This window comes from Rhinolophus sinicus, chromosome 16 (assembly GCF_057876585.1).
Source record: "Rhinolophus sinicus isolate RSI-liver-muscle chromosome 16, RSI-T2T, whole genome shotgun sequence".
Classification (NCBI taxonomy): Eukaryota; Metazoa; Chordata; class Mammalia; order Chiroptera; family Rhinolophidae; genus Rhinolophus; species Rhinolophus sinicus.
This window is the reverse complement of record NC_142516.1, coordinates 27900758-27916313: the sequence shown is the minus strand read 5'-3', so window position 1 is coordinate 27916313 and position 15556 is coordinate 27900758. Positions and strand designations below refer to the sequence as shown.

Genomic DNA, 15556 nt, shown 5'->3' with positions numbered 1-15556 from the left:
AAAATAAAATTAAAAGGCTGATAGTACCCTTCCCTTATCCATCTCTAAGTCTTAGTTGGAAGAAACCACTTTTAATCCTTTTGGCCATTTTTCCTGGTTTTTAGCTCTTTATCCCTGAATACTATGTGTAGACTGGTATTTCATAGTCTTGCAGGTTTAGGCATTTTTTCTTCACTTCTTGCCATGGTAGCTGGGGATCTAGCTTTCCACTTTGCTATTCCCCATATTTAATTACGTATGTTAGAATTCTTGGTTGAATTAGTAATTAGTGTCTGTTATTTTGATTATATAGATATTGTTGTTTGTTAAAGCAAATAGTGAAATACAGTACAGCCTTTTGTTTTCTTTGAAATTAATTGCCTCTTTTGTTGTTGTTGCCTGGCTTTCTGTATATTGGTAGTTTTTGTTTTGTTTTGTTTTTTTACTAAACTTTCCACATCTCTGCTACATGCTATCAATCATATTTTTTACATACTCAAATACATCACTTCCATTTTTTTATCCTAAAGACTCCTCCTGGAGCCTTTCTTCTCTCAGTTCCATTCTGGACTCATTTTCTAGGCTTGTTGCACAGCTGCTGTTCTAGGACTTTCTTAGCTGCTTCTCTGTTTCAGGTCCCTGTTTTCCTTGATCTCATGTCTTCCTCATTTTTGGCTTACTCCACTGTTTTGTTGGAGTACCTCTTTCAGGAGTTCTCTAAATAACTTTAAATAATTTTTAAATTACGTGTCTAAGAAGGACCTTTTTCTCCCCTCATGTGATTGCTAATTTCAGTAGGTATAGAATTTTAGTTATAATTCCCTTTCAATTTTGAAGGTGTTCTAGACTTTCCCGTTTAGTGTTGCTTTTAAAAATGTTGATATCATCTGATTTCCTAGTCTGTTTAGGACCTATTGTTTTTCTCTTGGAAGCTTTTGTGATCCAATTATCACTGGTGTTCTGAAATTTGATGATTATGTGCTTTGTGTTGGACCCTTTCAGTCTAAAAACTCATGTTCTTTGGTTCTGGGAAATTTTCTTAACTTATTTATGTGATAATTTTTTTCCCTCTGTGTTTTCTCTTTGCTCTTATTTTTTTTCTTTTTTAATCTTTTATTGCAAGGGCCAGCAAACTGTGGCTTACCATCCAAATCTGGCTTGCCATATGCCCCATTTGTTTACATATTGTCTTTGGCTGCTTTCACACTGCCACAGCAGAGTTGAGTGGTTGCAACAGAGACCATATGGCCTGCAAAGCCTAAACTATTTATTCTCCGGCCCTTTGCAGAAAAAGTTTGCTGATTCCTGTTCTACTGGATGTTAGGACTCTTGGATTGCGTGTTTAAGTTTCTCTTCTGTTTTCTGGGAGATTGCCTCAGCTTTATCTTCAGTTCTTCCTACTGAATTCTTTATTTCTGCTATTATGTTTAATTTCCAAGAGCTTTTGTTTTTTTGATTGTATTTTCTTTTAATAGCATTTTGTCTTTGGATATATTCCAAAGACAATAACTTCTCCTGCTCTTCGAGACACTAAAAAGCTGATGGCTTGTCTCCTGGTGGACTTTGCTTAAAGGTGCTTTGGCAGGCTGGCATTTTCCGTAGAGGAACCTCCAAATATCAGAATCTGGAGGTTGTTCTACTATTATAGTTTAGTTTTCTAAAGAAGAATCCTCATTCTCCTCCTCAGGCAAGTAGGCACTTATTTTTCAGTTATAGAAGCAGGTTAGGTGAAGGCTGCTAGGCTCTCATTGTTCAGTACAGGCTTTTACATAAATCCCTTCTTTTAGCCTCGTGCCTGATGCTTCTAAATCTATAGTCTTTTTCTCCGAAAAATGCATCTCTGGTCCTCTTGCATTTTAAAAAGGTTACTACAGCTGCAGTATACTGAGTAGATGGGGACAGAATGAGATGAATGCAAGAGATTAGGAGGGGGTTACAGAAATAGTGAAGATGGAGAAAAACAGATTGATTTGAGATCTAGATAGAAATTTGACTTCTCTCTCTCTCTCTATATGTGTGTGTGTGTGTGTGTGTGTGTGTGTGTGTGTGTATATATATATATATATATATATATATATATATATATATATATACACATATATGTATTTTACTGCTTGCTAATTAGATTACAGGCCTAAGGGTCAGGGAGTATGTCTCCACTATTTGTGTATCCCACAGTACCTGGTGCTCAGCAAGATTCAGTGATTATTGAATGGTACTAAGCACATTAATGTCAATGAGATTATTATGACTTGTGTTTCTTACCATCTTCACTGTTTAATATGTCATTAAGAATCACTTATGATTTTCTTGAGATAATGGTATGGTTAAAGTGTTTGTTTACTGATTTCAAAAAATATATCTATTTACATTATTGACCTCCATCTGGCACAAAAGATTTATGTGTACCATTAAAATAGTGCAATTGAAACTGTGGTTAGATGTAGGTATTTGCTTTGTTTTATTCATTTCTGCCCTGAATTTTGTGTATAGTTTGTTCTTTGCTAGTTTGTGTAAAGATTATTTTTGGACAACTTAATGAGCAATTACAGATTTTCTAGATTTATCATTATTAGATTAATCTAGTAAGGACTATCTTTTCACTTTCATTATAGTGTGTTTATTAAAAAGGAGTTCTTAATTTAAATGCAACTTAATTTATCAATCTTTTCTCTTCTGGTTCATGTTTTTGGTGTATTGTTCAAGGAATGCTTTCTGTCCTACGATCAAGAAGTTATTTTCCTGTATTTTCTATTGGATGTTTTAAATGTTTTGCTTTTAACATTTCAGTCTTTCATCCATCTAGAATTGATGGTATGAGGTAGATAGAAATAAAATTTCATTTTATTCCATTTGAAAAACCAGTTGTCTCTCACTATTAGCTGATTTCTGCAGTGTTCATTTCATATATGCATGGTCTGTTTCTGGTATTTCTATTCCATTCCACTGGTCAATTTGTCTATTTCTCCACCAAGTTCTACACTGTCTTAATTAAGACAGTCTTATGATAAGGCTTGATATCTGATAGGAAAATACTTCCACCTTACTCTTCCTTTGCACCAGTGTTTTGCCTATATTTGGCTCTTTAGTCTTCCATTATAAAATTTGGAATCTGCTTTTCAAAGTCCATACACAGTCTTATCAGGAATTTGGAAATCGCATTGGATTTATTCATCTATTTAGAGAAAACTGACATATTTACAATACCTAGTTTTCCTACCTATAAATATGAAATATTCTTATACTTGTTTATGTCTCCTTTAATATTTGTGTCTATGGTTTCCTGAATGTAGATTGTGGTAGATTGTACTTTTTAAAGATAGTCGCAAAACATCTTCCATCCTACATGATCTTCTGTAGTATGACCTTCCTACTCCTCCCTCAACAGGGGGAATCTGATTCCCCTTCCCTTGAATCTGGGGTGAGGCAGAAGTAATGCTACTTGACTTCTGAGGCCAGGTCCAGAAAAGGTCAGATAGCTTCCACATGTTCTTTCAGGATGCTTGCTCTGGGGGAATTTGGCCATCATGTAAAATGTCCAAGTATCCAGAGACCCCCGTATGGGAGATAGCCACAGCTGAGCTCTTAGGAACTTCCAGTCTTGAGTGCCAGCCACGTGAGAGCCGTCTTGGACGTCCAGTGCAGTTGACTTCAGATGACTGTAGCTTGAGCCGACGTCTGACTCAACTGCATTAGTGAGAACTGTTCAACCGAGGACTTCCTCAATTTCTGATCCATAAAATCATTAGCAAAATCAAATGGTAGTTTTAGGCCCTGAAGTTTTGAAGGAATTTGTTATGCAGCAACAGATGACTGGAATACAGGGCTTACATTTACTTTGTTTATCTATTTCAGCCTATTTCATTAATCTGTTCTTAAGTATTTTACAATTTTAGGGTGGGTGGTTGCGTGTGTGTTTGTTTGGGGAAGATGTTAAATGTCTTTTAAATTACGCTTTCTAACTTTTGGTGGTATATATAGAAATATAGTTAATTTTCATGTCTACATCTTGTGGCCAAGTATATTTAAACTCTTTTTATTTCTAATAATTGGTCTAAACCCTTTGGACTTTTTATTTGTAGGTTTTTTTTGTTTTGGGGTTTTTTGAGTAGTAGTTTTCCTCTCTTGTAATAGTACCCATTTTTCCTGATTTCTTTCTTACACTGATTTCTTGTGGTTTGTTTTTTTCAGTTAGGCTCACTAGTTATTAGAAGAAACAGTTAGTTATAAATAAGCTTGTTCAAATTTATCTTTTTTAAAAAAGACCTTATAAATGACTCTAGCTCCCTTTGCAAGAGAATCCTTAATACTAATTATACATATGTTTTTTCTGAAAGTAAGATCTCATTCTGTTCTATCCAGGATGGTTGTAAGGACTGTCACTCATGTGTGCAAAGTCCCTGCACAACCCTAGCTCACAGTAGATATTCAGCAAATGAGAGTTGGTACGAAGCTTTTTTTTTTTTTAAACTTTTATTTATTTTAGTGTGTTTTTCCAGGACTCATCAGCTCCAGTTGTTTCAAACTAGTTGTGGAGGGCGTAGCTCACAGTGGCCCATGTGGGGATCGAACCAGCAACCTTGTTGTTAAGAGCACCACGCTCTAACCACTGAGTAAACCGGCCCCCCCCAAGAAGCTTCTTTGGATACTCCCACTTTTAACTGCTCAATCAAACTAAAAACATTTGTTGGCTTTTTGTTAGTTTAATTTAAAACACATGTAATTGCATCAGTTTCCCCCATTTTGGTTAGGTTGTCATACAAAAGTATAACATGTATATTTTTTAAAAGCTCAGTCTTCCCTACCTCCCTCCCCAAATATTTAACACATGGTAATAACGCTATGTGATAATAGAGGATTCTGAAAAACATATCAAAATTTCTCCTTTGTAGGAACTAACCTGGATAGGAATTCACAAAAAGTTAAATAAAATATTTAAATAATGGTTTAAAGCTTTAGTAAAAGAGGTAATGTACATCAGTGTATGGTTGTCCAATATACTGTAGAGACCAGAAGTGATATAGTGCCAGCTATCTGAATGCTGGATAAAGACGGTATTATCCTCATTTTTGAGACAAAAGAAGGCTGAAGAACAGAGAAACTTAGTATATGTCTACAGCACAAGGCCTTAATAAGTGGTAGTGCAGAAATCCAATCTCGAATTATTTTTAGTAGTTACTCAAGTGGATAGAAAATGGAATATTGCACTTAATACCTATGTAATAGGTTCTCATTAGATATTTGTTGAGTAAATGAATGGAGACCTTTTTCTCCTATGATTTTTATTCCTTTTGGTGGTTCAGTTAATATTTTTAAAGCTATGTATATTCTTTTTAGTAACCTTTTGATGTTGAAATACGTGTGTGAAGTCATTACATGGCTATCAGTACTTTAATGTAGTAGTTACGTAATACAAGTAAAGAATAGTCTAGATTTCTTTTAATTAAATAGCTGTAACTCTGGAGCCTTTAATAAATTATATGACGTCTAGATGTATTTACTCTAAGTTGTTTAAATGTTTACCAGTGGACTTGTGCTCTATGTTTGTAAAGAAATCAGATGAATTCAGATAACCAAATGTTTTCTGCTGTACACAGTTTGCTCTCAAAATTACATGTTGTCAAAACACATTAGGAATCCTTAAATCAGTATTTAACAAAGGCAAATATATGCATAGCCACTCTTCTTTTAATCATTAAACACATAATTAGCCATTTTCAGAATTTCAATTAACTCAGAATAATTACTTTTTACAATTATCAGTATAGACAAGTATGTACTTAAACATATCTTTTAATCTTTTGACAGGAATTTCAGGATATTTCTGAAAGGGGAAAAAAAGCCATAACTAGTTATTAAATTTAGTTTAAAAACTGAAGAGACAGAGCGTGGTCACCTTTATTTTTGCTGAAAGTTTCACCATAGTTTGCAGTTTACTACTTGCATACTGCAAAGCTTATTAATTACTGAGTTGGCATACTTTCTTCCTTTAAAACTTACTTCATTGATTATAGATCCATTTATCTAACTTGTAGATAGTTCTGAAAGTTTTCAGAATGAGGCTTAATATCTGCTTCTCTAACGTGATTATTAGAAGGGCAGAAACATTTGAACATATATACTATGTTCTAGATACTATTCTAGATAATGGGGATATAGCTCTGAGCAAAACACAAGAAAACTTTTGTTCTCATTGAACTTATATTCTGGAGTGGTGAGTGGAGAAAGCAGAGGCAGATATTTTTTTTATAAACAAATATGTAATATTTAGATGGTTATAAAAAGTGCCACAAAGTAAAAGTTGGGCAAGTTAAAGGGAACGAAGACTCACAGAAGGTGATAAGTGTTCTTTTATATAGAGAGTGGTTGTGGAAGGTTTCTGTTGACATTTGCGCAGAGACCTGAAGGAAGTAAAGGCATAAGCCTGGGGAACAGACTTCTGTAGGCAGAGGGAAAATCAAGTGTGAAGACTGAGGTGTGAGGATGCCTGACATATTCAAGGGGTAGTAAGTGTGGCTGCTATGAGCAAGGAGAGTATAGAGGATGAGGTCAGGGAGATCAGCGGGGTCTGATGATGAAAGGCCTTTGCAGCATGTGGGAATTTGAAGTTGGTTAGAAAGCTTTTGGAACGTTCTGAGCAGATGACCTGACAGGACTTCTAAAGATGACCTTGACTGTTATGGAAAGGATGGATTCTAAGGGGGCAAGGATGGAAGCAAGAATACCAGTTAGGTGGCTGATTAATAATAATCAGCATACTTGAGTTTACTTTTCAGAAAAATGCAGATACACATATGTACAAATTTGTGTAGAATGTTACAAGTGGAGCCTAATATGTTAGATTTTTACTTACCTTCTTTGTAGCTCTGGTAAATGATTCTGAACTCAACAAGCTTGACAGAGGAATAAGGAACTACCATGACCTTAGCGCTGAAGTACCTTTTTGAAAAATTACACACACACATCATTCAAACATATAAAAACGTAGCAAAGAACACTTGAGCTATCTACTTTTTAATTAAAAAACAATTTTGTTTTAAGTGAGAAGCAGTAAGAAAGAGAGGGAATGAGGAAAAGAGAGGGAGAAGTAAGGACAGTAGACAGAAGTTAAGAGAAAAGCAAAGATTAGAGAGAAGCAAGGCCAGGTAGAGAATGGAAGAGAAGACAGAAAAGTAGATGCCACAATGAATGATGTTAGAAGGTAAATTGTTTTAGGTTATTATAAGCTTCAGAGAAATTTAAACTTAAATTCTGCCTTGAAATATTTATGAGCTGATTAATCAGGACTTAGGATCTTTGACCTCTACTCTGACTGGTGTAGGTACTATAGAACCTCGGGGAGGAAATGAAATCTAAGGCACCAACAATTTCAGGACCCACCATTATTTGAAGTACCTCTAAGAAAGAAAACGTGGTGCCAATTAAGGATGAAGCAAGGGTTGTTTTTTTTAACATCTATTTAAAGACACATTCCAATTTCAGAGATATTCAAAAAGATACTGTCCTAAAATTGATGAAATACAGTGTTTACAAAGCTTCTATCCTCTATTCCACTTCTGTCTTTTCCCAATCTATTCTTTCTATTTGGTATGTTCTGTTTTCCCAATACTATTCTTCAGGGACAGCTCAGCTCTCACCTCCTTCATGAAGCCTGTCTAGATCCTTACAGTAAGATGTCTCAAGTGTCCTTTGATTGTGGTTCTTATGCTCCTTCCAATTTTGAATATTTCTCCTTAATAGAGAATCAAAAGCAAAATAGGAGTTAAGTAGTTCTGCCTTCTCTGCATCATCTGTTAACGTTATACCATCTGCCCTAAGCAGTAGGCCCAAACCTTCTTTCCTGTTCTTCTTACTCTACATGTATTTTTTAAATCCTTTTTATTGTTCTTAACATTTTTCACCAGCCTCCGCTCATTATGGGCTCTTACTTTACTTACATGAGTCTCCTCATTTCACACCACTCTTTTGTGTTTATCCTTGTTCACATGCCTTTCTTTCCATTCCTTTTTTTTTTTTAACAAGTCTCATAAAATTCTGAACTTACAGCACACCTTACACAACTATATTGGATTCTTAAGGTACCACTGTCTTTTCAGATTAACTTTTTGTCATAGTGTCAGAATTTTACTTTTTAGAAACTATCTCTCTTTTTTAAAAAGATCTTCCTACCGCAATATAATTTCTGATATGGCATCATACAACTCTTTTCTCTAAACTGATTCACTTCCGAAAGTATCACTATTTCCAGTGTATCGTTGTGTTAAATATTATGAACTTCAAGATAGCACTATTGCTTTCTCTCATGGGTTTCATTCCCACTTTACTGTTTTATGCCTGTATGTGAGAATTAATTCTGAAAAAATCATTCCTTTCATTATTTTCTCCATGTAAGAGGAAATGTTTCCTATACTGAGGATTTACATTATACTTTCCTAGGGAAGAATTCTAGTTGGTTTCTTGATAGTTGGAGATCCCTGTTGTTGGACCACTGCTTTATGGATAATAATGAGAAAGCGTTCATTCAATGACCAGGTTTAATTGAATCAAACTATATATATATCAGAGATATACAATGAACCGCTGACAGTAGTGTTGGTAAAAATTTAGCCATTATTTGTGTTTTTGTTAATCTGGTATCAGATTTTATAGTTCAGTGGGTATTTTCTTTCTCTACACTAACATTATTTCCCCTTCATCAATAGCAATAGAGTTCTTAGCTGGACACCGCAATTGTTCTGGGGACATAAACATATGTATAAATTTTATAACAAGGGAAGAATGTGTGACAGGCAATGCTCATTGGCTGCAGAGACTTTTAATGGTTTTCCAAGGTAATGTTGCCTAAAATATCTCTATGGACTATGGAATATGGACTATGGCAACTATATAACCAAACTTTACAACTGTAGTCCAGAAAGGAATCTCAGAGCCAAGGGATGGTGGTGTGTTGAAAACAGTATTGTTTCAGGATTTGTGAAATGAGCTGTAGTCCTCCTTTTGCCACGGCATTCATCTGGACTCATTTCCTTATTGTAAAATCATGAGGATGGATTAGATGCTCACATGGTTCTATGATTTTTACATAGTAATACTTGTGTACCACATATTTTTAATCTACAGTCCAGTTATCCTTAGATTTTCCAGCTCACATTGGAATGGTATGATTGGACGTAATGTTAAAGGAAGAGTGGACTCATCGTAGGGTAGAGGCACAAGATTTTGATTCGCTCAGAAAGTCTTACAAGATGCTTTAGGTTGTAGCTAAACTACTTTTTCCTGAGTTAGCTTTAATTTTACTAGAATAAAATGGATACCTTAGAATGTATTAAGCTACCATACAGATAGGGATTATATTTATAGTTTAATGGAAAAATTGCTGGACTTGTAAGAATACTTGGATTTTAACCCCAGCTTTGCTGCTAAATAATTAAGTAAATTCTGAACTGTTTTTTTGTTTGTTTGTTTTGATTTCTCTGTATGTAATAATGTGGCATGTAATAATATGGAACGTAACACCTTACTCAGAGTAGGCACTTGAGAAATTAAATTAATATTTGTTGTCCTGTCTACTACACAGGATTTGCATTAGTATTTATGAAAGTACATTAGAGGAAAAGAATTTAAAATATTATGTGAGTCAAGATCTATAATATTTTACATCATCATACTGAGATTATTCTTGCAAGTTAATTCTATTTAATTGTAAAAGAATTCTTTTTATGTTTTTCAAAGTATAGAGCATTGAAAAAGATGGAAAGCTTCCCAGTTCATCTTATGAAGCTAGCACACCTTAAACCTGTTAAAGTGTGTTTAAACCTAGGAATGATAGTATAGACACTTGTACTGTTGACATATGCACATGTGTGCACAGGTATGCATATACATACATTTTCTAAAATTCTGAATACAATATTAGCAAATTGAATGCAACAGTGTATTAAAAGATTATGTATATTGACCAGGAAGGATTTATCAAAGAAATACAAATATGGCTGTATACCATGAAACCTGCTCATAATTCATTATATCAACACATTAGAGGAAAAGTTTTGTTTATGCCAATAGATGATTTTAAAAAGAGGGAAAAATCATTTGGAAAAAATCCAACAGCTTCATTCAGAGAGAAATGCAAGGTAAAAACACTGAGCTATATAACATGTAATACTGGTAGGATACTGGCAGTGGGAAAATGGACACTCCTGCTTTGGTGGTAGTGTTACAACCTTTTGGGGAGACAACTGATAATAACTGTTGAAATAAAAATGCACAGTATCATATTATCCTTTGAGTGCTGTCATTTTTGAAAGTCATCCCTACAAAATATAGTATAATAGTATATACTATGCTACGAATATATACTGCTTTAGCATATTAGGATTTATAGTCAAGAACATTTGTTTTAAACTGAAAACTAGAAACAACATGACTGACTTTTGATCACCGGAGAACTGTTTGAATAAGTTATATTACATCCATATTGTGGAATATGGGACAGCCACTGACCAGGAGGGACAGCCATGACGGTATTGTCAAGTTGGGGTGTAGAATGACAAATTATATATTAGTGTGCATAATGTAATCTTTTTTGTCAGTGTTTGCTTGAGCAATGAGAAATCTGGGTTAAGAGAGGTGAGACTGGTGAAGTATGGAAATCATCAAATTTTTCTTGATATGTTTCTTTCGTGTGTGATATATTATGAAGAACATTATTACCTTTGAAGAGATTATTACCTTTGTACTAATCATTTAATGAATGAAAAATGCTAAATAAATTCCAAGTATGAGGATGTGAGTTCTAAAGAAGCTGGATTTAGCCAGAGACATGAAACATAGAAAAGTATTATGCATACCTTCTGTTGTACAGAATGCTTGTAATCATTTCCATTCACGGCCATTATCACAAATTACTTCTGAAAATAAAGGTATTTTATACTAAAACATATGGTGGCTTTAATAACGTTTTTTTTTTCTTCTTTTTATAGCAACTCCGCTCCAACATCCGAGAAATGGAGAAGCTTTGTTTGAAAGTCCGAAAAGATGACCTTGGACTTCTGAAGAGAATGATAGATCCTGTTAAAGAAGAAGCATCAGTAGCAACAGCCGAATTTCTCCAACTCCATCTGGAATCTGTAGAAGAACTTCAGAAACAATTTAATGATGAAGAAACGTTATTACAGCCTTCTCTGACCAGATCTGTGACTGTTGGTGGTAATGTACTGTTCTAATTCTTGATCATAGTAATGCCGTTAATTAAAGTTCACCTCCTTGTATAGATATTGCAGATAATGTATAAGTTCTTGGACTGTGAGTGTGCCTGGAAATGCATAGCCTAGAAGTTTGGCAGGGTGAAAAATTTGGGGCTATGCTGGCTGGATAAAGTGGAACTTCAGGACTTCAAGTATCTATTTGTCTATATATTGAAAATAAATTTTAAAGTATTTCCTAAGGAGAATGTCTTCCTTGCCTGCAGAGTACTCGTCCCTCATCTCTAGGTATTGGACAAAGGTGGCCTCGTCAGTCATGTGTCTTTCTTAGGCATTCTGATTTTCACAGAGGAGGATAGATCTATCTTCCAGCCCCATTTTCTGAATTTAACTGACAGCATAAACAAAAAAACAACATTGGAGGTCATGCCATCGACTTTTATGAAGTGATACTTTAAGAAACAGCTCAGTGAAACTTTTCATTATATCTCTACCAAGGATGAAATTTATAATTGTTGAGCATATTATTGTAATTTCTTTATAAGGAACCCTGAAAAGAAATTCTTAGTTTGATGCATAGTAGTAGTAGTACTTCAAAGCAATCAGTCTTTTTTTCTTTTTTAAACTTATGGGTATAGAATGGCAACACTGATAAGGTTTCTCTATTTGAGTCGTTTACTAGAAAGCTTAAATCCAAAGTTTTTAACTACCAAAAGCCAAATTTTTAAACTATCCTGGCTTTATTTTATAATTGCTGCCTTTGTTTTTCCTTTTTTGTTTTAGAGTTTCTTTTTTATTTTTAATGTATGCCATCTTGTTACATTTTATTTTTCAATTTATTAAATTTATTGGGGTGACATCATTTAGTAAAATTAGATAGGTTTCAAGTGTACATTTCTATCATACATCACCATATATTTGACCCCCTTTTCCCTTTTCTACCACCCTGTCTCCCCTTACCTGCTCGTAACCACCAAACTTGTCTGTGTCTAACGAGTTTTTGTTTCTTTGTTTGTCTTGTTCCTTTTTTGTTTTCAGTTTCGTATTTCACATATGAGTGAGGGCCTCTGGTTCTTGACTTTTTCTGTCTGACTTATTTCGCTTAGCATGATAATCTCAGGATCCATCTATGTTGTTGCAAATGGTCCTATTTCATCTTTCCTTATGGCAGAATAGTATTCCATTGTGTATATATACCACATCTTCTTTATCCATTCATCTATCGAAGGACACTTTGGTTGTTTCCATGTCTTGTCCACCGTGAATAATGCTGCATTGAACATCAGGGTACATATATCTTTATGGATAAATGTTTTCAGATTTTTTGGGTAGGTACCCAGAAGAGGGATTGCTAGGTCATATGGGAATTCTATTCTTAATTTTATGAGGAGCCTCCACACTATTTTCCATAGTGGCTTCACTAATCTGCGTTCCTACCAACAGTATATGAGGGTTCCTTTTTCTCCACAGCCTCTCCCACACTTGTTACTTGTTTTGTTGATGATAGCCATTCTAAAGGTGTGAGGTGATAGCGTTTTTACATTTTATATATGTTCTAAGCTGCCTTAAGTCTTTATGGAAAGGGTGGCGTATAAATAAATTACAGATTAGCATAGAATCTGAGAGATACTATACCTGTGCTGTTTTCCTCTTTTCATTTACCTAGAGACTCTTGTACCACTCCTTGTTTCCAAAACCAGATTATTTTTAATGTTGTATTTTCAGTGCTAATGATCCAGTAATTTATAGGGACATAGGAAAAAAAAAAAGAATAAACATTAGGCTATCATCCTGATCTTGTGGGTAATCTTGCTTTTATTGTATCCTTAGTACCTAGCATATACTAAGTACATAGCACATAGAGCTTGGCACACAGTGGACCATTAAAAAATGTTTTATAAATATGAATGAGTAAATATCTTTTTAGAGGCAATTTTGTAATTTCAGATATAACTGCTTCACTCTGTGGATAAAATGTTGTTTGAGGGAGAAAGAAATGTTAGCACTCAACCCTTATTTGAAGAATATTTGGGAAGAATGCTTTTTGATAGTTCATAGTTACTGTTTACATTATTCTGTTCATATGTAGTTATCACCACCATATTGATGGGGCTGAATGCTATTCTTATCATTTAGTATGAACTGATACTTTATGTGCATGTATAGAGAAACTGGGCTTTATAGTTACTTGTGATTAAGGGGCCATCTTATTCACCCAGACATTTTGACAGTCGTGATAGCAGTAATAACAGTGAAGATTCGCTGGATTTTCTGGAGAGAGTTGCTGGCATCAATCTGTTTCACTATTTAACTTTGAATTGCCCATCAGCAGCAAACAAAAATTTTGAGTTCTGTCCTAGAGTTTTCTGACAATATGATACTATTCTAATACTTGCTTTAATTTGCATTTTATTATTGCATGTTTTGTGTTTCTACCGGTAGGACTGTTTGGGTTCAACAAATTTGGGTTTATATATTATCTGAGGCATCGGGTGATTATTAGAAGGCAGTTTACCAGTTTGTTGGCAATTAACTTTCTCCATAGGAAACTGGTATAAAAAAAAATGTTGGTAAAATTTGAAGAAGCATGTATGTGTACAGAGGAAATGAAAAAGATTGGGGCAGTGCCAAAGGATGAAGGAGAAGATATAACAGGTGAAATTCATTTTCCAGACTTCTTGATTCTCAGACTTCTTAATTCATGGAACACCAAATTGGCCTAAGATCTAATTACTTGTCACTGGGAGAAACTACAAAAATGATCTCTGCAAATACCGATTTGATTAAGACAGTCATTCCATTTATAAAATCAAATACCTAAGTTATACCTAAAATAATATTAGAATGTCAAATTCTTAATGGTCTGCTGGTCAGATTATGCTTTGACTTTGAATCCATTGCCAACATTAAGCAGTTTAAATTAACTGTCTCACCAAATGCCTGAGTATTTCACCAGATATGAGATTTTCTACTAGGTTGCCTTAAATCCAGAAGTATTAGTAACAAATAATTGAGAGGAAGGAAGGAGAATATGAAAAGAAAGCAACTAATTTACATAAGACTTTAGTAGTGGGGTATAAATTGGATTTGCTCCATATGTGGTCGTCTTTTAGCTATAGTCTCTTTTCTGTCATTCTATATGTTTTTATCCAGTGTTTTCTGGTTTCTCCTATTTTTGCCTCAGATACTCATTATAGTAGTGACAGCCTATACAAAAAAAAAAAAATGTGTTTGATTTGCATAGAAGTGCCTTAAAATACTTTTTCCTTTAAAATTCAATCTGATTCTAAATAAATTGGTTGGAAACATCAGCCGAGATTCATGAGCAATGTTGCCACATTTCCATGAGTGAGATCAAAATACGAAAATAGTTTTTCATTTACAGATAGAAATAACAAGTAGGCTAGGACGTTTTATGTTCTCTGGAGAATCAAAGAAGCTTATTAAGTTTAGGGGAAAGCCGTGATGATTTTGCTGTTTCTTTTGTCCAGATTCTGAGAGTTCCTAAAGCACATCTTCTCTGCCAATCTTGCTTGATCTGAAAAACCCCCTCTGTCTCACTTGTGTGTCTACTTTCAATTTTAGCATATTGCTTCCCACCCAGAGAAGTGATGAGCCTACAGATCGGATTTGTACTTGGAAAGGTGTATCAAGTCATACAGAGTGAATCACTGCTCTTGTCCATCTTTGTCTTCCTTACTTTCCATCCAGCACACAACTTCACTAGCACAACAGGAACAGAATCTTATTACATTTTAAACAAATATTCACAAAAGAAAAGAATCCAATCTTAAAACTGCTGGGAACTTCAGACCAACATACTGAATTTAATGAAATATTAGATTTTATCACAGGTATATACAGGTACTGAACCGTTTTTGTAAAAAGTGTAGATGGTTTTTGTATGTTATTCAGAAGATGTGTTTTCTATGGGTTTTAATTCTCTTAGAAATCCTGCTTTGCAGCTAAGTTAAGCCATGACTTAGAAGTCATTTTATTCTGATAGATAGGCTTCTGTAGATGATCAGTAAATTCATTTCTTTCTTTTTAAGCTATCAGAACATGAAAAAAATTCAGGAAATACTTTTGAATTAATTTAGATTCATAATGACACTTTTTCTAATACAGTAAAGTTTAGTGGAAATTTCTTGTATATTGTATTATAATTCTTGGCAGAATCATTACCCTTCATGAAGTATGGAGAAAGGAAGCAGGGGGTGTGGGGAGAGGGTGAGAATGAGTATGAATACAGAAGTGAACAAATGAATGTTTAGACATATATAGAGAAGGGAAAAGCCTTATGTCTATGCTGTTTAACTTACTTCTCATTTACACTAAAACTATCTTAATGTTTATTTGACTTTGCAGTCAAT

At 34.3% G+C, this 15556-nt stretch overlaps 1 protein-coding gene across 4 annotated transcripts in view; it reads left to right on the top strand.

The window, feature by feature from the left end:
• The window catches only part of STX17 (syntaxin 17), a 53821-nt gene that overhangs the window by 18206 nt on the left and 20059 nt on the right, over positions 1 to 15556 (top strand). For all 4 annotated transcript variants that reach the window (XM_019729223.3, XM_074330769.2, XM_019729224.3 and 1 more), the window contains exon 4: positions 10962 to 11187. In XM_019729223.3, the coding sequence (XP_019584782.1) occupies positions 10962 to 11187 (226 nt within the window). The remainder of the gene's footprint in view (positions 1 to 10961; positions 11188 to 15556) is intronic.